This window comes from Callorhinchus milii, unplaced genomic scaffold (genome assembly GCF_018977255.1).
Source record: "Callorhinchus milii isolate IMCB2004 unplaced genomic scaffold, IMCB_Cmil_1.0 Scaffold3, whole genome shotgun sequence".
Lineage (NCBI taxonomy): Eukaryota > Metazoa > Chordata > Chondrichthyes > Chimaeriformes > Callorhinchidae > Callorhinchus > Callorhinchus milii.
In genome coordinates, this window is record NW_024704744.1 from 75640601 (window position 1) to 75663924 (window position 23324).

The 23324-nt window shown below is 49.0% G+C and overlaps 1 protein-coding gene and 1 non-coding gene across 3 annotated transcripts; both read left to right on the forward strand.

The window, feature by feature from the left end:
• The first annotated feature begins 2683 nt into the window (after positions 1-2683).
• galnt14 (UDP-N-acetyl-alpha-D-galactosamine:polypeptide N-acetylgalactosaminyltransferase 14 (GalNAc-T14)) lies at positions 2684-23062 on the forward strand. Of its 2 annotated transcripts, none has more exons than XM_042333262.1 (15): positions 2684-2830; positions 11967-12136; positions 14414-14512; positions 14828-14895; positions 15475-15540; positions 16212-16333; positions 16930-17017; positions 17578-17662; positions 18114-18217; positions 19039-19165; positions 19744-19836; positions 20114-20197; positions 21199-21367; positions 22039-22158; positions 22766-23062. In XM_042333262.1, exons 1-15 carry the CDS (start codon positions 2684-2686, stop codon positions 22925-22927), a joined length of 1704 nt encoding a protein of 567 aa, XP_042189196.1. In that variant the 3' UTR covers positions 22928-23062. The 2 variants fall into 2 exon arrangements, with proteins under 2 accessions (XP_042189196.1, XP_042189197.1); XM_042333263.1 differs by having other exon boundaries at positions 21226-21367.
• On the forward strand, positions 4202-4274 carry trnas-cga. The gene has a single exon. It is a non-coding gene; the product is annotated as a tRNA-Ser (tRNA).
• Positions 23063-23324: the final 262 nt, after the last annotated feature.

Genomic DNA, 23324 nt, shown 5'->3' on the forward strand with positions numbered 1-23324 from the left:
CAGACAGATACACACTAACAGACAGAAACAAGCACACTGACAGATAGATGCACGCACACTGACAGACAGATGCGCACACACACTGGCAGACGGATGCACGCACACTGACAGACAGATACAGAAGGACAGTCTGACAAACACACCTGACAGACAGACAGATATACACTAGCATACAGAAACATGCACACTGACAGACGGAGAGACACTGATGGACAGAAACACACAGACACGCACCCATACACAGAGAAACTTTTAATTTTTTCCTTTTCAAAAACATTTCCAATTCACACATGTGTCTGCCTGTGTATATGTGTCTGCCTCTCTGTGTGTGTGTACACGTATAAATCAAATTCTCCTAACCTTGCCCAGTGTTTATGATGTTAATTTGATTTCCCATGCCCTCAGAGCTCACTTGTGTTGGTGTCTATCGCCATGTTAATTATGGGTTATGTTTTGCCATTAAGCACAAAATCAGATTTTTATTAGCAAAAAAAATTAAAAATTGAAATGACCAAATAATTCTTGATATTTATTTCTTATTGATAAACCCTGCATTTCACACCTTGTCTGGAAGGTTGAGGAGTGTCGAACACTTCACAAATACACAAGTCAATCCACTTTACAATATATTATGTGAAGCATTTTCTGGAGTAAGTGACCAATTTTATTGAGGGATTGTTGACCAGGACACCAGGAGAGAGAAATTCGCTTCTCTTTTCCAATGGTGCCATGGGATCTTTAACATCCAACTGAACAGTCAGACTGGATCTCAGTTTAACATCTCATCCGAAGAAAGCCACTTCCGACACATTGGACACAAATGCAACACATCGGAGTATCAGCTTAAACTGTGTGATTCCAAGTCCTGACATGGGGCGAGATTGCTATCAACTGTGCCAGGCTGACACAGTCACTACACTTTGGCGTGGATTCCCAGTGAAGTTCTTTGAGATGTTAACAAGTGAGGGGAAACGTGAGGATTGTTAAATTGTAAATAATACTTTCGCCCACCAGTACACAGCCAATCCGCTTTACAGTAATTTGTGGATTTTTTTGTGACCTGTTTTAACACAATTAGTGGGTCTTCATTTATTCTTTGTACATATAAAAGAATAGTAAAAGGATATAAAAGAATAATAATATATAAAATAAGTTTAAAATTTAGCGACATCCCCCTTAAGATTTCTTTGACATGTAATATTGTTTGTGGGACGCTGCTGTGCGCAATTGGCTGACGTGTTTCGCCCCCCAAATTCACAGTCAATCCGCTTTACCTCTGCGAGATGTCTCAACGTGCAGTATCAAATTTAAATGCAAGGATTATTATTACAATAAATCCTGCGAAGTATTTTGAGACGTCTTGGCGATGTGGTGAAGGTGCTGCATCAAATGCAAAGGCAAGGATTCTGATTATTATTTTTATTATGAATACAGGGTATCCTGTGAAGCGCTTTGAGACAACTCACCGGCTTGATGTAAGGCGCTGTATCGAATGCGAGGATTATTATTATGATCACCGTTCCCTCCACTTGAGGTCGAGGGGCTGTGAAGATGAGACACTGAGGCGCTGTGTGAAAACCAGGGTCCCTGGGCTGATAGAGCTCAGCTCTGTCTGTGTCTCTGGCTCAGCTCCAACTGTGCCTGGTGTCAGCTCAGTAAATCTCATGGGCTGGGGGGAGAGGGGGGGGTGAAGGGGGAGGTTAGAGCTGTGTATTTGCAGTGGGACAGAGAGAGAGAGAGGGAGGGGGAGACAAGGGAGGGGGAGAGAGGGAGGGAGAAGGGAAGGGGGAGAGAGGGGGAGAGACAAGGGAGGGGGAGAGAGGGAGAGGGAGGGGGGAGACAAGGGAGGGGGAGAGAGGGAGGGAGAGGGAAGGGGGAGAGAGGGGGAGAGACAAGGGAGGGGGAGAGACAAGGGAGGGGGAGAGAGGGAGAGGGAGGGGGGAGACAAGGGAGGGGGAGAGACAAGGGAGGGGGAGAGACAAGGGAGGGGAGAGAGGGGGGAGGGGGAGAGAGAGGGGAGGGGGAGAGAGGGAGAGGGAGGGGAGGGGGGAGACAAGGGAGGGGGAGAGAGGGAGAGAGGGGAAGGGGGAGAGAGAGGGGGAGAGACAAGGGAGAGAGAGGGGAGGGGGAGAGAGGGAGAGAGAGGGGAGGGGGAGAGAGAGAGAGGAGGTGTCACCTCTGTAATCGCTGTTGTGAGCCACAAAAAGGGGATGAAATCAACCAACACCAGCGGTACCCCCTCCCCCCCCACCCCCCCTCCCCCCCCCCCCCACACACACACACACTGGTTATCTCTCTCTGTCTCTGGGCTTCACTCAGTCACTAAACACCTTCATCTTAAAAAGCAGTGAGAGGGAGACAGAGGGACTGAGAGGCAGAGACTGACTCAGACAGACAGAGAGAGACACACATTGGTTCAGAGACAGACAGACAGACAGACAGACACAGACAGACAGACAGACAGACAGACAGAGAGAAACACACACATTGATTGAGAGACAGACAGAGATAGAGACAGACACAGACAGACAGAGATAGAGACAGACAGAGAGAGACACACACATTGATTGAGAGACAGACAGAGATAGAGACAGACAGACACAGACAGACAGAGATAGAGACAGACAGAGAGAGACACACACATTGATTGAGAGACAGACAGAGATAGAGACAGACAGACAGAATGAGGAAGGTGTCCCGCAGACAGGCTGTGGGGCTGTTGCTGGCTGGGGGTCTGGCTGCTGCTGCTCTCAGACTGTTCCTGCAGCCAGACGCCGTGAGCAGGATTTGGAGGAGCGATCAGACGGCTGTGGGGGAGCTGGAAGCCAAGGTAAGGGCTGTTTTATATACGTGTGGGGTGGCGAGCTCACAGGCCTTATATATATCATACACACACACATCTATATATTATTATTATATATATATATACGTGTGTGTGTGTGTGATGCAGAGGTCGAGGAGACACCTCTTATATATGTGTGTCTGTGGGAGACAGAGGTACCTCTTCTGCAGAGAGAGGCAAAACTATAGGGTGACCAAAAAGTCACGATATCTGCACTCTCATCTAAAAAAAATATATCATTTCTTTATGACTTATTGGACATTGTGATTGTATCACCACTTTTGGGGGTCATATATATATATATGTGTGTGTGTGTGTGTGTGTGTGTGTGGGCACAGAGACACCTCTTATACGTGTGTGTGTGTGTGTGTGAGACAGAGAGAGACACACACAGAGGTGTCTCTTAACACAGTGCGTTATTAATTATTAATGCACTCTTATTAAATTCTGACCTTAACGTTGTGTGTGTGTGTGTGTGTGTGTGTGTGGAGGGGGAGAGAGAGAGAGAGAGACAGACGTACACATGCATTAAAAATCTAAAATACTGCACAATATTAAAAAAAAATTCTCTCTGCATTTAAATTTCAGCGTTGGATCTGCGTGTGTGTGTGTGTGTTTTATTTGCAAGCAAAGCAAGACCATTGCCCATTCTCTGTAGGGGTTTGGGTCTGGGACTTGCTTGAAGCTCTTGCTGACTCTTGTTTTATTCCCCATCCACCTGGTTTGCTGACTTGAGCAGCCACATCCATCTCCACTTTCATCCCTTCGCAATCCTCTTATCGTGTCCCTTCTATCCTTTTCCTATTTCGTTCCCTCTGTCCTTTTTTTCCCCTCTTTTTCTTTCTCTTTCTCGCTCCCTGTCCCGTTTCCCTGCCTGTCTGGATTTTTCTTTTTCTCTTATTTTTTTTCTAGCGCTTTCTGCGCTTTTCTCTTGGTTTTCTTGCCTTCTCCCGCTCTCTCCCTACGTCTTTTCTTCTCTATCCCATTTCCTCTTTCGCTATTTCCGCGTCTTTTAGGAATTTTCCATGGGTAGGCGGTGTGCATGTGTGCAATTCTCGGTCCGGTTTGGATACTCCAAAGCAGGGTGATGGGTTTCCTTGGGTGTCAGACACCTGGCTGATCATGGTGACAGGTTTCTGTGGAGGCCCCAAACAACATGTCATTCAACCGCACATCTTTCTCAAACGCAAAGGGGAAATAATCAAATGGCACCAATCTGGCGGCTGTTCCTTCTGGTTAAGTGTTGCTCTGAAGTAGAAATAGCAAACGCCCGGGTAGGAATTACACCATAATTGATTCTATGAACGTAATGTTTAATAATCATAATAATAATCCTTCCATTTGATATAGCTACAGTGGAGTCCTGTAGCTCAGTGGTTAGAGCACTCGCCTCGAAAGCGCGAGACCTGGGTTTGATTCCCGGGCAGGGCGAAACGTTGGGCAAGTTTCCTTACTCCACATGCCTCTGTTTACCTAGCAGTAAGTAAGAACCCAGTTGTTAGTCGATTGGCGAAACACTTTTCCAGGAATAATAATCCTTAAAAACAAATAATAATAATTTGTTCACTCAATCCACGACTGTTTGTGGTACACTGCTGTGCGCAATTGGCTGCTGCGTTTTGCCTCTAAATATACAGTCAATTCACTTTACAGTATGTTCTGTGAAGAAGTTTGAGATGTCTAGAAGACATAAAAAAGCTTTATAGCAAATTCAAGGATTATTATTATTTATAGTGCTTTACCATGTCAGCAAGATGTCTCAAAGCGTCTCACAGAATATTCTCGTAAGTGAGAGGACCTGGGTTCAATTCCCAGGCAGGGCGAATCATTGGACGCGTTTCTTTACTTCATACACCTTTATTTACCTAGCAATAAGTAGGGAACCCGGTTGTTAGTCAATTGGCGGATTGCTTTTCCCGGGATAATAATCCCCCCCAAAAAAAATTTGTGTGCTACATTTCGCCCACAAAATACAGTCAATTCACTTTACAGTCTATTCTGTGAAGCACTTTGAGACATCTCAATTATTGTAAGGATTATTATTATACTGTAAAGTGGAGTTACTGTGTATTTTGTGGAAGAAACACAGCAGCCAATTGCACACAGCAGTGTCCCACAAACAGTTGTGGTTTGAATGACCAATTATTGTCTAGGAGACTGGGAGAAAGAAACACCCTTCTCTTTTCCAATAGCTCAACAAGATCTGTAAAGTGCACCTGAACAGGCAGACGGGACCGTAGTTTAAATAATGGCACCTCTGACGATGCAACAACTCCCCCACCCCCAGTGCTGCATTGCAGTGTCAGCTTAGACTATGAGCTCAAAGCCCTCGATATCAGCCATGAACACACAACTCATGTCTGTGTCCTGTGTGACAGGACATAGCTGTGCACAAACAAGCTCACAGAAACACAGTCAGGGACTTTTGAGACAAATGAGTATTTGCATTGTAAAACATTCTAAACAAATGACCATTTGCATTGCAAAACATTCCAAATCGTCTCTATCACAGAGGATTTTTTCTGTTTTTTGGTCAGCCGGGTGTCTGACCCATACGGAAACCCATCCCTGTGCTTAATAGTATCCAAACCAAACTGGGAATTCCATGCATCCCACCTACACATGGAAATCCCAGAGATAGATTGTTGGGATGCAATGCGCTCTCTCTCCCTGGAGGGACACATCCTGCTTACCTAATTCCAGAAAGTATTAGGCACAGGTTGGCAAGAGCCAAAGCTTGTGGACCCCAGAGTGTGCATTGGGGTAACTGCTGGAGTCTAACCAGCTAAACCCGCATAGCTTGCCATTGAGAATTCTGTCTGGCAAGCTTTCCTGCTGCTTTCCCGCTGCTTTCCTCCTGATTTGAAAGGCGCTATACAAATGTAATTTGTTGTTGTTGCCCCTAAATGTCGCATTGACTGGCTGAGCTGTCATCAGCGGTATCCTGGAATACTGTTCACCCGCTTGGCTCAGGAACCGGACTAGAAACCACCACAGAGGGCTGACTTGATTCCAACATTCTGTTGCCAAACATGTCACCGTGTTGCCAGTTCATCTCCAAGGAGACCTCGCTCACCTCCTCCCCCCACCACCCCATTCCCACCAAGAGGATAGTCATGAGTTGCTCGCTCCAACTTTCCAGCTCCAGATTAACCTTTGTTCCCACAAACTCCAGTTAATGTTTACTCAGTCAGTGTCACTGACTGCATAGCCAATGTCTCCTGGGTGAGAGAGAGGGGGAGTGAGAGAAAATGAGAGAGGGGGAGTGAGAGAACATGAGAGAGGGGGAGAGAGAGAAAGCGAGAGAAGGGGAGCGAGAGAACGTGAGAGAGGGGAAGCGAGAGAAAGCGAGAGAGGGGGAGCGAGAGAAAGCGAGAGAGGGGGAGCGAGAAAAAAATAAAATTTTTATCGAGCCTAACACATAAGATGTCTGCAAGTTTTGCAGGTAGTTAATGTCGATGTAGTGTTTGTGGGGAAAGGGTAATAATCCCTCAAAAAAATGGTTCAGAACGTCTCAAAGCGCTTTCATGTAAGTAACATGTCACTTGACAATCGCTTTCCGGGGGTAATAATCCCTCCGAATAAATAAATTGGTCACTGCTGTGCACAATTTTCTGCTGCGTTTCACCCACAAAAAATACAGTCAAATGACTTTACAGTATATCCTGTGAAGCACTTTGAGACATCTCAAAGATATGATAAGGCACTATATCCAATGCAAGGATTATATTATATTCTCTGAAGCACTTTGTGATGTCTCAACGATGTGAAAAGGCCCTGTATCAAATCAATGATTACTATGATTTTTTTTAATAATCAAAAGGGTTGGAGCCACAGTGCTTACATTCCTGTATGATAAGAGACAGACTTTCTGACTGTAGACCGTTCAAACGGGTTCACATTAATTATCGAGTGCATTTGATGCCAAACCAAACGTCTCTGAAGAGCATCTCTTACGGATCAGCCATTAATATTTCACGTTCCCTTCGGCTTGAATTTCCAGTAAATAAAACATGTGGAATAATATTAGATTGCAGGGCTGCTCTGGCTCCTTCTGACAACCCTCCCCCATTCCCCTCACACCTCCCTCCCTCCGAAGCTAAGGCACAGTTTACAAAAGATATCATGGCCTCAGAGGGCAGATGGACGGACAGCGCAGATTCACCACAACAGTTCCAGGGCTGAGAGGGTTAAATTCCGACGAGAGGCTGGGAAAATTGGGGTTGTTCCCAGGCTTAATATTAGGGTGTGATCCATGGCTCTTTTGGAAAACGATAAGGGAGTTTCTCTCTCTCGGTGACCTAGCAAACAATCCTCCCCAAATAAAATTGGTCATAGGGTCTCAGCCTGGCTCAGTCGGTAGCACTCTCGCCTCTGATCAGGCCCCACGTCGGGATGTGGAATCACGTTGTCTAAGCTGACACTCCAATGCAGTGCTGGGGCAGCGCTGCATTGTCAGAGGTGCCGTCCCTCAAATGAGACATGAAACTGAGGTCCCATCTGCCTGTTCAAATAAAATCGGTCACTCACTCCTTGGCTGTTTGTGGGACACTGCTGTGCACAACTGGCAGCCACGTTTCGCCCACAAAATACGCAGTAAAAAAAATACACACGGTCAGTACACTTTACTGACTACTCACTATACTGTGAAGCGCTTTGAGACATCTCGATGACATGATGAGGTGCTCCGTTAAATGTAAGGATTATTATTGTTATAATTTGGAGATGCTTTTCTTCTGATGGGGGCTTGAAGGGTGGTGGGGGGGGATTTAGTCACTCAATCCATGACGTTTGTGGGACACTGCAGTGTACAATTGGTGGCCCACAAAATACACAGTCACTAGACACTCAAATATATTCTGTGAAAAACGCACTGAAATGTCTCAATGACGTGATTAGGCGCTATTTCAAAAATCTTCAAGGTTAAGAGTGAAGGTCGAAATTCTCCATAACTCTGTCCTATTTGAAGACAAAATTGCAGGCGAAGACCCGGTGCTCATTTGGGCTCTGTCATCCGTTTGATGGTGAACCGTTGGAATCAATAGTCCATTTTTTAATATGCCTTGAAATTTCTGGGCTTTCATTGCACTTTCATGAAACAAATTCCCGGGAGCGCGATTCACACGGCTGCTTTCCTCCCACTGACATTCCTTTTGATTGAGTTTTTCAGATGAGCGCTCGAGAATGGTCCCAGCGGACATCAATCACAGCAAAAGATTAGCCCAAAACACTAATGCACAGGCTCACAAGTGGTGCAGTCCTGTGTGTGTGTTCTCCTTGTATATAGCTGTGTGTGAGTACGAGTGTGCATACTCCCTCTGCTCAGCGGGCTCTGGCCTGCTTCACGTCCCCCGCCTTACTCGCCCCACTATCGGCGGGCGTGCCTTGCACCACTCTGCACCCACCCTCTGAAACTCTATCCCACAGTCCGCCCCCTCCCTCACCACCTTCAAGACCCACCTCAAGACCCTCCTCTTCGACCGTGCTTTCAATCTCCCTGCTTACTCCCTCTGCCCTCCCTCTTCCCCGACCCTCAGCTCAGGTCCATAACTCTGTCTGTCCAGCGCCTTGGGACGTCCTCCCGACGTGAAAAGCGCTATATCAAATGCAAGGATTATTATTATTATTATACAAATGTAATTTTGTTGTTGGTGTGTGTGTGTGAGACTGTGACATTCTCCACCATTCCTTGCCTCTCTCACATAATAATAATCCTTGCATTTGATATAGTACCTTATCACATCGTTGAGACGTCTCAAAGTACTTCACAGAATATATTGTAAAGTGGATAGACTGTGATTTTGTGGGCGAAATGTGGCAGCCAATTGCGTACAGCAGTGTCCTACAAACAGCCATGAAGTGAGCGACCACATTTTTATCTGGGGGATTGTGGGCCAGGACGCTGGGAGAGAGAAATTCCCTTTTTTCAAATAGTTTTATGGAATCTTTAATGTCCACCCGAACAGGCAGACAGAGCCTCGGGTTAAAGTCTCATCTGAAAGAAGGCACCTCCGACAATGCAACACAACCCCAGCGCTGCATTTGAGTGTTTGCTTAGACTGCAAGATTCCAAGTCCTGACGTAGGGCTTGAAACCACAACCTTCTGACTTTGAGGTGAGAGTGCTAGCATCTGAGCCAGGATGACACACAATATTAATACTTAATACAAACCTGACAGTGTTGAAACATCTTCACAGCTAATTACTGTAAAGGTATCAGCTTGGCTCACACGCTCGTCTCTGAGTCAGAAGGCATTGTGTTCAAGCTCTGCGTCAGGACTTTTGGACTCACACAGTCTAAGCTGATGCTCCAATGCGGTGCTGGAGGAGCACTATATAAATGCAAGTTGTTGTTGTTCAGGTAGATGTTAAAGATCATTTGGCACTATTGGAAAAGAGAAGGTAGTTTATCTCTCCCAGTCTCCAAACCAACAATTCCCCAAATAAAATTGGTCACTCGCTCCATGGATGTTTGTGGGACATTGCTGTGTGCAAATTGTCTGCAGTGTTTGCCCACAAAATACAGTCACTACACAGAGATGACAGTAAATCCTGTTATAGACTTTTCAATACAGCTCTTTATCAATTGCAAGGGTTACTATTAAAGTGTAGTGATTGTGTACTTCAAAGGCAAACGTAGCAGCAAATTTGCACACAGCAATGTCCCACAAACAGCTGTGAAGTGAAGTGGTTGATGTTATCTGGGGGATTTTGGACCAGGACACTGGAGAGAGAAACTCCCTTCTCTTTTCCAATAGTGTTGTGGCATTTTTAACATCCGACGCCTGAACAAGCTGACGGTGCCTCAGCTTTACATCTGATTCAAAGGACAACATACTGACCCTGAGACGAGAGAAAGTAAGTCAGGGCTGAAATATATACAAGATGTTGTTACCAAACTCTAAAACAGGAAATCCCATTATAAAGAAGCAGTGAAAATGAGGACTATATTTAGTATGTGGAGTCAGTCAACTGGCGTCGCAGTGAGGTTGCCAAGTTATATAGGGTAGGATAACAGTTGAACCCGCCTTAAGTAACATAAAAACATTCTCACAGGAGGCAGAGATAGGAGACTTTCGTGCTGACCGTCTGAGCTAAACTCGAAACTCAAGAGGCCTGAAATGCCATTCAGTCTCAGCCTGTGAGATCGTCTTGTCTTAAGTGGCTTCGGAATCGTAGGAAATTCTTAAATCCAGTCTTGTTTTTTTATTAAGAGTAATAATACTCCTTGCATTTAATATAGTGCTTCATAGAATATGCTGTAAAGTGGAGTGACTTGGTATTTTGTGGGCAAAATGCAACATCACATGTGTTCTAGCCTATGAGTCAGATTTGGGTTCAAGCCCCACATCGGGACTTTGGACTCACAGTCTTGGCTGACCCTCTAGTGCAGTGCTGGGGAGGTGTTGCATTGTCAGAGGTGCCATCCTTCAGATGAGACGTTATAACAGCAACATGCATTTGTATAGCACCCGTCACGCAGGGTAGCCTCCCAGAGCACTTGAATTTAACTGAGGCCCCATCTGCCCGTTCAGGCAGACGTTAAAGATCCCATGGCACTATTGGAAAAGAGAAGGGAGTTACTCTCTCGCGATGGCCTGGCCAACAATCCCCCAGATACAATTGGTCACATACTTCAAGGCTGAGATCGTGGGAAGTTGCAGTGTGCAAATTGGCTGCCTATAAAACTGCACTTTGCAGTAAAGCTCTGGTAAGAGCTTTGAGACATCCTCCTGACATAAAAGATGCTATATTAAATCTAAGGATGTAGGAGGGCGTGGGTCACGCCAGGAATATAAAACTTGCACAATGGATTTAATAATAAAAAGAAAAAATTATTTTGATGAGGAAGTTCTAGCTTTTTACCTCAATCTTCTCTCCAGCACCATCTTTATACTGAGGATCAATAGCCTGTGGCGGGTCCCCAATTAGCTCTGAGGGCTGCAACTCCAAACAAGTCTGATCGGAGTCCAGCCCGTGTTAACGCCCTTGAGTGTGACACCTTTCTTTAAACAAGTCACACACAAAAACAAACTGTCCTTCACACATGGTTTGAGCGCCAATAACTATAGGAAGCCTTTGTGTAATTCATGTCACAAAGAATTACAATTATTTATTGTGTTAAACTTTAAAGGTTAAAAGGTGCCATAGGCTGAGACTAGGTGGAATTGGAGAGGGTGGAGGGGAGCAAAGGCCAGTGAGCTTACACCAGACTCCTGGTTAGAGCGTTCAGAGCCTCAGACGGTAGTGCTCGTGCCCTGGGACTGAGAGAGCCATGCGCTGGTAAAATATTCATGGATTCTGATCAATAATGGATTAGGAAGCTGTGCTGACGGTTCCAGTGGAAGGTTGGCACGACTGACTTGTCAATGAAACGTGTCCTATGCACATGTAGTTTCAGGCCTGCTCTTGCCTTGGGCCCTACAGAAGCCTGCCCTCAAATTTCAGGCCTCCTTGTTGATATCATAATTATAATAATAATAATCCTTGCATTTGATATAGCGCCTTATCACGTTGTTGAAAAGTCTCAAAGCGCTTCATAGAATATACTGTAAAGTGAATTGACTGTGTATTTTGTGGGCAAAACGTCCAGCCAATTGTGCACAGCAGTGAGAACATTGTCCCACAGACAGTCGTGGATTGAGTGACCACATTATTATTATATTTATTTATGTTGAAGAGATTATTCCTCGCAAAGTGATCTTCCAATCGACTAACAACCAGGTTCCTACTTACTGCTAGGTAAACAGGCATGTGGCGTAAAGAAACTTGCGTAACATTTCGCCCCACCTGAGGCTTGAGATCCCGCCCTGCTTTTAGACTGTGAAAGTCACTTCACTTTGGCCTGTATGATCTTATAGGGATTCTCTCTCTGGTTTATCGGGGTTCTACCTGATCTAATCTACAATCTGTAGCTCTGTGTGTGAGAGAGCGATGGGTGTATCTAATGTATATGATGTGTGTATCTAATATATAGGCTGCGTCTATCTAATGTGTAAGTTGTGGCTCTGTGTGTGATGGAGCGATGTGTGTTCCTAATCTATAGGATGTCAGTATCAAATGTGTGTGTCTAATGTATATATAATTATGTGTATCTATTATATATGCTTTCCGTGCTGACCAGGACTCTCTGGAGGACTTTGAGGAATCGGTGGACGGGTTTGATGAGAGGAGTTACCTGGAAGCGAAGCGCTGGAGAGCTGGCGAAGACCCCTACAAGCGGCACGCCTTTAACCATCGAGAGAGTGGGAGGGTCCCCAGCAACCGGGCTATCAGAGACACCAGGCATTACAGGTATCTGACCCCAGCTCTCTCATCCCAACAAATCCCAATCCATCCCCATTCCCCCCCCCCCCCCATATCCCCAACATGGAGTCCCGTAGTGTAGTGGTTAGCGTGCTCACCTCGCAAGTGAGAGGACTCGGGTAAAATTCCCGAGCGGGATGAAACATTAGGCAGGTTTCCTTACTCTACCCGCTTCTGTTTACCTAGCAGTAAATTGGAACCTGGTTATTAATCAATTGGCAGATCGCTTGGGGGTAATAATCCTTCTCCCCCTCCCCAAAAATGTGGTCACTCAATCCACGACTATTTGTGGGACACTGCTGTGCACAATTGGTTGCTGTGTTTCACCCACAAAATATCCAGTCAATCCACTTTACAATATATTCTGTGTAGCTCTTTGTGATGTCTCAAGTATTATTATTATCCCCATCCCATCAGGGGTACAGAGAACACGCACCATATACACAGCATACACGTGCCAGATACACAGCATACATACACCAATAGTCATAATGATGAAAGAGCAAGGAATGAGATTAGTGCAGAGAGCTGCAGTGGGGGAGCGAGCACCAGCACAGACATGATGGGGAGAGAGCAGGGGAATGGGGTTAGTATAGAGAGCTGTAGTGGGGGAAGCGAGCACCAGCACAGACATGATGGGGAGAGAGCAGGGGAATGGGGTTAGTGTAGAGAGCTGTAGTGGGGGAGCGAGCACCAGCACAGACATGATGGGGAGAGAGCAGGGGAATGGGGTTAGTGTAGAGAGCTGTAGTGGGGGAGCGAGCACCAGCACAGACATGATGGGGAGAGAGCAGGGGAATGGGGTTAGTGTAGAGAGCTGTAGTGGGGGAGCGAGCACCAGCACAGACACGATGGGTCGAGTGGTTTCAATCTGGTCAGTGGTTTTGAACATTCTGACATAACCTGGAATCAAGCTCCCCCTCGTGGTCTAGTTGGAAAAGGCAGCAAAGAGCCTCCCACATCAGGAGGTCTAATGTTCAAAAGCAGCTTATCCTCCTCGGGGAGGGAGAGTTAAACATAGTATCCTTGGAGATGATCTGGATCCAAGGTGACATGTTTGGCAATTGAATGTCGGAATAGAGTCAGCTCTCTGTGGTGGTCTCTCGTCCAGTTTTTGAGCCAGGCGGGTCCTCAGTATTCCAGGGCACTGCTGATGACAGCTCAGCCCAGCCTGGCTCATCGGCAGCATCGAGAAGGGCAGACTAGTCACTGGGGGCAGGGAGTCATCCCAGCCAGTTCCTGTTAACCCTACAAGCCAAACCCCTGATGGTTAGAGGGTCCTAGCAGGACAAACAGTGGAAAAGTTTGCCAGACAGCAATATCAATGGCAAGCAATACGGTTCAAGCTGGTTAGACTCCGGCAGTACCCCAACACACACTCTGGGATCCCCAAGCCTTGGTTCCTGCCAACCTGCGCCTAATACTTTCCGGAATTAGGTACGCAGGATGTGTCCCTCCCGGGAGAGAGCGTGCATCCATTCCAACAATCTGTCTCTGGGATTTCCAGGTGTAGGTGGGATCCATGGAATTCTCTGGTTGGTTTGGATACTCTTAAGCACGGTGATGGGTATCCACGACACCCGGCTGCTGATCAGCTGCTGTTGCTTTACACGGAATTACATAGAAGGTTCCAGCACAGTCACTTGTTTGTACAGTGCCTCCAGTATCCAGAGACAAAGTAGCAGTTGGGAGCCTTAGGTGGGGGGGAGAGACGGAGGGGGTTTGGGGGAGAGACGGAGGGGGTTTGGGGGAGAGATGGATCAAAACATCAAAGCGCTTCACAGAATATACTGTAAAGTAAATTGATTATTTTTTAGGTGAAACAAGGCAGCCAATTGCGTACAGCAGTGTACAACAAACAGTCATGGATTGAGTGACCACATTTTTTTCTATGGAGGGATTAAAGTCCTGGAAAGTGATCTGCCAATTGACTAATAACCGGGTTCCCACATACAGCTAATTAAACAGGCGTGTGGAGTAAAGAAACTTGCCGAAGGTTTCGTCCCACCTGGAAATCAAACACGGGTCCACTCGCTTATGAGGCGAGCGTGCTAACCACTACACTACGAGACTGATCAGGAGCAGACGGCTAAGTCACTCCTCCACCGCACATCCGCCAGCCAGCTCAGGCACCCATTCCTCTGGGTTTTACTGACTCGGCTGGGGGTGTGGACAGGGGGTGCTGGCTCGCCTGCCTCTGTAACGCCCGCCATGTTGGTCACAAAGCGGAATGGAAGGTTCTGTAAAGCTGATTTGCCTCTGCAGATGCTCAACGCTGCAGTACAGCCCGGATCTGCCAGCCACCAGCATCATTATCACCTTCCACAATGAGGCTCGCTCCACATTGCTCCGCACCCTGCGCAGGTGAGGCTTGGTGGGAGGAGGAGGTGGGGGGCAGGAGTAGGGAGAGTGTGTGGGGGCGCGGGAGTGGGGGGAACGTGGGGGGGTGGGGGGCGGGAGTAGGGGAACGTGGGGCGGTGGGGGGTCGGGGAGCGTGGGGGGGCGGGGGGAGGAGGATGCGGGGGGAGGAGGATGCGAGGGAGCGTGGGGGGCAGGGGAGCGTGGGGGGCAGGGGGAGGAGAAGGGGTGGGGGGAAATGTCCCTGGCTGGAGTCGGGGTGTGGCTGGGGTCGGGGTGTGGCTGGGGTTGGTGTCTCTCTAACAATCCTCTCACCCTCAGTGTGCTGAACCGGACACCTGGATATCTCATTCACGAGATCATTCTTGTGGATGACTTCAGTGATGACCGTGAGTAGCTGACAGTAAAAGGGCTGCCCCAACCCCAACCTCAACTCCAACCTCAACCCCAACTTCAACTCCAACCCCAACTCCAACCTCAACCCCAACTCCAACCTCAATCCCAACTCCATGCTAATCCTCCTGTGTTTCTGTCTCTCTTTCTCTTTGTTTCCCTCTGTCTCTCTCACACTGTTTCTCTCTCCCTCTCTCTGTCCGCATCTCCCTCTCTCTGTGTGTTTGTATCTCTCTTTGTCTATCTCAGACGTAAAGAGAGAGGAGCTCCATAGAGTGGGGGTGTCCCAGCTGAGAGCTGGATTGCCAATGGTGATGCAGGGGAATGAGAAATGACCTGAAGGCTGGAGATCATGGAGTGGTGGGAGTGAATGGGAGAGGGGCTAGGGATGCTGGGTGGGGCGAGGACACAGAAGGTTGCAAGGTCAGGACGCGGATGTTAAAGTTGGGGGAGGTGGGTGTGGGCGAGGCCGGTGGGATCTCGGTTGGGGCATGGTGCCTGGTATGGGAGAAGTTATGTCCGGATGGGGGCAAAACAGGGCTGCTGGGGGCCATCATGTTTTATAACCCTTTCAGCTGCTGACTGCCATCTGCTGACTGGCCTTCCGAAGGTGAAGTGTTTGCGGAACGAGCAGAGAGAGGGTGAGAGCACTATTCCTACCCCCTCCCCCTGCGACCCCACCCTCCCCCTGCGACCCCACCCTCCCCCTGCGACCCCACCCTCCCCCTGCGACCCCACCCTCCCCATGCGACCCCATCCTCCCCCTGCGACCCCCACACACCCCGTGAACCTCACACACCCCGTGAACCCCACACCCCACTCGGTGACCCCCCCACCCCCTCTTCTGCAAATAGAAACAACTGTGGGCGGGGCCAGGTGGCAAGTGGGTGGGGCCAGATGGAGGGCTGGGCCAAGCGAGAGGGGTGTGGAGGGTGAGAGGCGTCTGGTTGTGGGTGTGGGACACAGGGCATTGTTGGGCGGTTGCCTGGTGTTGAGAGGGGGCCTTGTGCCAGTCGGGTGGGGTTTAGTGGTGGGAGGAGCCTGGAGGTGGGAGGAGCCTGGAGGTGGGAGGAGCCTGGAGGTGGGAGGAGCCTGGAGGTGGGAGGAGCCTGGAGGTGGGAGGAGCCTGGAGGTGGGAGGAGCCTGGTGGGGGAGGGGGGCATGTAAGTGGTTGCGGCCAGGAGCTTGACAGGGCCATTTGTGGATGGGGCCTTGTGGCGGGTGGGCGGGTCTCAGTGGTGGGTGGGGCCTGGCAGTGGGTGTGGCCTGGAAGCGGGCGGGACTGCTGACTGACGGGTGATGTTGCTCTCAGGGCTGATCCGGTCCCGGGTGCGGGGGGCAGACACAGCCCAGGCCTCTGTTCTCACCTTCCTGGACAGTCACTGCGAAGTCAACAGGGACTGGCTGCCCCCCTTACTGCACAGGAGCAGAGAGGTGAGACCGAGACCCCGAGCGTGTGACCCCGAGACCCCGAGCGTGTGACCCCGAGCGTGAGACCCCGAGCCCGAGCGTGTGACCCCGAGCGAGAGACCCCGAGCGTGTGACCCCGAGACCCCGAGCGTGTGACCCCGAGACCCCGAGCGTGTGACCCCGAGACCCCGAGCGTGTGACCCCGAGACCCCGAGCGTGTGACCCCGAGGACCCGACCCGAGCGTGTGACCCCCGAGCGTGTGACCCCGAGACCCCGAGCGTGTGACCCCGAGACCCCGAGCGTGTGACCCAGAGACTGAGACCCACAATGTGAGAGACGTTGACATTGACAGAGTTTTGCTGTGTATCTTACCTGTACCATATTTGATACCTAAACTACTCTGGACCTGTGCACTCAGACCGAGGGTAATCCTGCCCTGACTTCCTGTGACAAATAATTACGGCCGGAGAGATTTAACATGTTTCACATTGTAAATACCCGCCATCTCTCTCTGTATCCTCTCTCTCGCCCTCTCTCTCTGTCTCTCTTTTTCTCTTTCTCTGTATCTCTCTTTCACTCTCTTTCTCTTACTCTCTGTATCTCACTCTCTCTGTGTCAGGATCCCACACGTGTGCTCAGCCCTGTCATCGATGTTATCAACATGGATACTTTTGCTTATATCGCGGCTTCCACTGATCTCCGAGGAGGTACAGTACGGTCCGATCAGTGTGTGAGAGAGTGTGTTATCCTACCGTTTCCCCCATCACAGCATCAAGCTGCTTTTTAAATTAATCCGTCCAGTGTCCTGGCCTCAACCACGCTTCCTAGTAACCCTGTTACAGTCATTAACTACCCTCTGAGTAAAGAAACGCTTCCTGGTATTTGTCTTGAAATTGCCCCTTTGTGACTCTAAACCCATGTCCTCTTGTTCTGTTATCTCAACGCATCCATTGAGTATCGTCAGTGGTACTTCTCGTGCCCGGTGTGCATATGCAACGCGCAGGAAGTGACTTCAAATGAACCTGACAATGGATGGCTGACCAAATTTTAGCGCAGAAGCGGGACACCAGCGATCCTACGCTACAGTGGGAGGGAGGGAGGGGGCATTTAAAGCGCGGTTGTCTTGTGTGTGTTCTTTTCAGTACACGCGTGTATTTGAGGGGCTTAACATGATTGTGGCATGTTCTGGAATTTAGTGGGTTGTCAGGCTGTTGTTCAGATTAATCTGGTCTCAGCCCCCACCCACCCACATTGTGCCGTGCGACAGGGTTTGACTGGAGCCTGCGCTTCAAGTGGGAGCAGCTGAGCACGGAAGTGAAGGCCCAGAGGACGGATCCCACCCAGCCTATCAGGTGAGAGTCAGGGCCGGGGGTTAGGGGTCTTTATTGAGCCTGGGGACGGTGCCAGGGTCAATGCTTGGAGGAGTGCTGCATTGTTAGAGGTGCCGTCCTTTGGGTGAGATGTTAAACCTGTCTGCCTGTTCAGGTGGACGTTAAAGATTTCATGGAACTATTCGAAAGAGGGAGTTTCTCTCTCACTGCGTCCTGGCCAACAATCCCCCAAATAAAATTGGTCACTCACTCCATGGCTGTTTGTGGGACACTGGTGTGCACAAACTGGCTGCCGCATTTCGCCAGCAAATACATAGTCAGTTCACTTTACAGTGTATCCTGTGAAGTGCTTTGAGATGTCTCAATGACGTGATGAAGCGCAATATCAAATGCAAGTATTGTTCATGATAAACCCTTCCCAAGGAGCTGTCCTCAAACCTGACCTTAACAGGGATTCTGATGTTGCCTGCAGGACGCCGGTGATAGCTGGAGGGCTTTTCGTCATCGACAAGGCCTGGTTCAACCACCTGGGGAAGTATGACACCATGATGGACATCTGGGGAGGAGAGAACCTCGGTAACTGGAAGTGGGGGTTGGTGGAGAACAATATCCCCAAATAAACAAGTCTCGCAAATAAAATTGGTCACTCAGTCCCTGGCTGTTTGTGGGACACTGCTGTGTGTAACTAGCTGCCGTGTTTCACCAACAACAAAATTACATTTGTAAAGCACCTTTCACGTCGGGAGGATGGCCCAAGGTGTTGAACAGTTAGGGATCAGGACCCGAGCGTGGGGGCAGGTTTGGGATGAGGGAGGACAGAGTGAGTAGAGGCGGCTGAAGGTATGGTCAAAAAGAAGGGTCTTGAGTCGTACCTTGAAGGAGGCAAGAGAGGGAGCAAGGCGAAGGGATTGTGGGATGGAGTTCCAAAGAGTGTCAGAGAGGCTAAAAGTCCAGCCGCCGATGGTAAGGCGGGCCGGCCACAAAATTTGTTTCGTCCACAAAATTGTTTTGCCCACAAAATACGCAATCACAAAATACACAGTCACTACACTTTACAATACACCCTGTGAAGCGCTTTGAGACGTCTCAACGACATGATAATGCATTATATCAAATGCGAGGCAATGTCCAAATGTCCTCGAAAGTAAACTCTGTTGGTTTCGCACACACAACAAATATCCATGGAGTGAATGAGCGACTTATCTGGGAGATGCAGAGAGACCGACAGAGAGAGAGAGAGACGCACACACACACCACACAACCAGAAAGAGAGAGAGAGAAACGCAGAGCGACAGGCAGCCATCAGATATGAAGTGAGACAGACAGGTCGGGAACGACAAGGGGATGGGGGTGGGGGGAGATGCATCCCTGACTGACTCCCTCCCTCACTGTTGCAGAAATCTCTTTCCGGGTGTGGATGTGTGGGGGGAGCCTGGAGATCGTTCCCTGCAGCCGAGTGGGACACGTGTTCCGCAAGAAGCATCCCTATGTCTTCCCGGACGGCAACGCCAACACCTACATCAAGTATATATCCTTCCCACCACCCCCGCACGTCCGTCGTGCTTCCAACCCCATCCCCGCACGTTCGTCCTGCTTCCCACCCGACCCCAAATCGGGACTTGGAATCACTGACGTGCCAGGGAAGCGCTGCATTGTCGGATAAGATGTTAAACGGAGGTCCCGTCTGTGCCTGTTCCAGTGGACGTTAAAGATCTCATGCCACTGTTGGAAAGGAGAAGGGAGTTTCTCTCTCCTGTTGTCCTGGCCAACAATCACCCAAGAAAAAATTGGTCACTCACTCCATTACTGTTTGTGGGAGATTGCTGTGAGCAAATGGCTAGCACGTCTTGCCCACAAAGTACAGTCAATTCACTTTACAGTGTATCCTGTGAAGTGCTTGGAGAGGTCTCAATGGCATGATAAGGCGCTATATCAAATGCAAGGATTATTATTATAATTGCTGCCAAATTGCTGAGAGTCTGAATGAAGCTGGCCTGCAGACATAGTCACCATGCTGTGCAGTGAATGCTGCGAGGTTGTATGACAGGCTGTGTGAGCAACTGTGACGTAAAACATAATTACTCTCCTCTTTCTCTCTGCAGGAACACCAAACGCACAGCCGAGGTCTGGATGGATGAGTATAAACGTTTTTACTACACAGCCCGACCTGCTGCCAAGGGGAGACCATATGGAGAGTAAGTGAGTGAGTCTGTGTCTGTCTGTCTCTCCGTCTGTCTTTCAGTGTGTCTCTCTATTTATCTGTCTTCACTGGTCAGGGTGGGGATGCTCGGCGTATGTGTGCTGAGTGTGGCTGACTGACCATGGGTGGGGGGGGGAATGCGGGGCTGACTGACCGTGGTGGTGGGGGGGCGCGCGGGACTGACTGTGGGGGGTGGGGGGTGCGGGACTGACTGACCGTGGGGAGGGTGGCATGGGTGTGAGGTTGGCTGACTGACGGGGGCTGTGTTTCAGTGTGAGCAGCCGTGTGGAGCTGAGGAAGCAACTGAACTGCAAGTCTTTCCGCTGGTACCTGGACACCATCTACCCGGAGCTGAAGTACGTGGCCTTCCCTCACCTCGTCCCGCATCCCAGTGTGCGGCTCGTGTCTGCCATCGTCCTCGTGTTGGACATGATTAATGATCAGTGTCAGCCTAGCGCAGTGGTAGCGCTCTCACCTCTGAGTCAGAAGGTTGTGGATTCAAGTCCATCAGGACTTTTGAACTCACGGTGCAATGCTGGGGTGGGGGTATTGCATTGTCACAGTTGTTGACCTTCAGATGAGACGTTAAACTGAGGTCCCGTCTCTGCCAGTTCAGGTGGACTTTAAATATTCCACGGAGCCATTGGAAAAGAGAAGGGAGTTTTTCTCTCACGATATCCTGGCCAATAATCCTCCAGATAAAATTGTTCACTCACTCCAATTGACTGTCGTGTTTCATTCACAAAATACAGTCATTACACTTTACAGAATATCCTGTGAAGCGCTTTGAGACTTTGTGACGATGTGATAAGACGCTATATCAAATGTGAGGATTATTATTATCACAAGATGGGCTTAGATGAAGAATGCCCTTCGGCCTCTCTGATCTCATTCCTCCAGATCACCCACCCTACCATCACAGCATCAAGCTGCTTCTTAAGCCCAGTGTCCTGGCCTCAACCACCCTTCCTGTCCTGGCAGTAATTACTATATAATAATAATTGTAATCCTTGCATTTGATATAGTGTGTCATCAAGTCATTGAGGCATCTGAAAGCGCTTCATAGAATATACTGTAAAGTGTTTTGGTTGTATATTTTGTGAGTGAAACTCAGCAGCAATTGCACACAGCAGTGTCCCACAAACAGTCGTGGATTGAGTGACCAAATTATTACCTCAAGAAAGCAATTTGCCAATCGACTAACAACCGGGTTCCTACTTACTGCTAGGTAAACAGAGGCGAATGGAGTAAGGAAGCTTGCCTAAGGTTTCTCCCTGCCCAGGAATCAAACCCGGGTCCTCTCGCTTGCGAGGCGAGTGCGCTCACGACTATGCTACGGGACTCCTAATTGTCACAGGATCTTCCTGCCTGTGTTGTGCTCCAGGATTCCCGAGGAGACAGATTCCCAGCCGGGAATGATCCGGCAGCATGAAACGTGTGTGGAGTCTATGAGGACAGAACAGCAGCTCGCTGGCGTCAGCCTGGGGCGATGTGTGACCACCAATGGGGTGCCAGCGGCCACACAGGTAACATCAACACATCAGCGCCCCCCTGCCTTGCGCCCTCTTTCCATCTTTTTCAGGTTGTGCCTGAAGACCTCCCTCTTCGACCGTACTAACACTCACTTCTTCTCTTTCCCTGGTTCACTGTCAGGCGACTCCACTGTTAAGCCCTGAAAGATGCAGCCACGCGTAATGGTAACGCTCTTGTCTTTGAGTCAGAAGGTTGTGGGATTCAAGCCCCATGTTGGGACTTGGAATCACATAGTCTAAGATGACCAATGCAGTGCCGGGGGGTGTTGCATTGCTGTCCTTCAGATGAGACGTTAAACAGAGGTCCAGTCTGCCTGTTCAGGTGGATTTTAAAGATCCCATGGCTCTAATGGAAAAGAGAAGGGAGTTTCTCTCTCCTGGTGTCCTGGCCAACAATCCTCCAAATAAAATTTATTAATCACTCCATGGCTGTTTGTGGAACATTGCTGTGCACAATTGGCCGCTTAACAATGGTCGTATTTTGCCCATAAAATACACAGTCACTTTGCTTTACATTATATTCTGTGAAGCGCTTTGAGATGTCTCGATGATGTGATAAGACCCTTTATGAAATGCAAAGATTATTATTAAAGGAACTTTGTAAATGCAATATTATTATTAATAAGGACGCTATATAAATGGAGGTTGCATCTCTCTGCTCCCAGCAATGGACCTTCACCCACAGTCACCAGATCCGCCATCGCCAGCTCTGCCTTTCCACCAGCACTGTCTTCCCCGGCTCACAGGTGTTGCTCATCTCCTGCAGTAAGGCCGACGGAAAACAGGTATTTGCACCCGTGCAGCGCTCACATCCTTGTGCCCATGCAGCTCTCACAGCAGTGCAGTGCTCACTCACACACAGCCCTCACACCCTGCATTGTGCAGCGCTCACACCCACACACCCCGCACCTGTGTGTTCCTCACACACTTGCACCGCTGCAGTACTCTCACACACTCACTCTCTCACATACACACACAAACTAGTGCAGCCCTGATACCTCGCACCAGAGTAGTGCTCAAACCCTTGCAGCGCTTACAGGCTTTGAGGTGTCCCTCTGACGTGAAAGATACTGCATTAAATGCAAGATTATTATTGTTATTATTATTTATTCATTTCTCTCTCTCACACTTTCTCTCTCTCTTATCCTCTCTCTCACACTCACCTTGTGTCTCACTCAAACACTCTCACCCTCTCTCTCACACACTCTGTCTAATACTCACCCTCTGTCTCTCTCACACTCTATCTCTCCCTTTCTCACACACAACACCCGCTTCCCCCTCTCTCTCTCACACACATACTCTCACCTTCTCTATCTCACACTACGCCCCTCCCTCTCGTTCATCCTCTCTCCATCATTCACATCTCTCTCTTTCTCTCTCTCTCTCATACAGAAATGGCAGAAGGCTGGTTTACGTATCCAGCACCAGATGTCTCATTACTGCCTGGACAGTGAGGTGTTGGGGGGTGAGGAGGATGGGGAGCGGATCCTGGTTATAAACCCCTGTGAAATGACAGCTCTGAGCCAGCGCTGGGACACTCCACGTGCCGCCTAGGGGACATGGACATCAGTGGGGGAGGAGGGAGGTAGAGAGAGCGAGGACGACAACGCACACAGTAAATCCGCAGGAACCCGAGGAGCTGTGGTGGGATTTAATAGCTGAATTCTAAAGAGAATGCAATTCATCGCAGTTCTGATCCAGGGGTCTCTCTCGTGTCTCTTGTTCTTTATTATTTCCTTCTGGAACCCTCCAAGCTCATCTAGGCAAGCGCCAGACAACGATTGGCCCAAGAGGGGAACTTTAGCGTAGGAGGTTAATTTTAACCAGGGCCTTGGTTGCAAAGGTGGGCCCCATTATATGGAAATGATGGTGGCAGCCATCTTTGTTTTCTCCCTCTCTCACTCATTCTCTTTGGCTCTCGTTTTGTCCATCGCCAAGGTGACCATGAGGG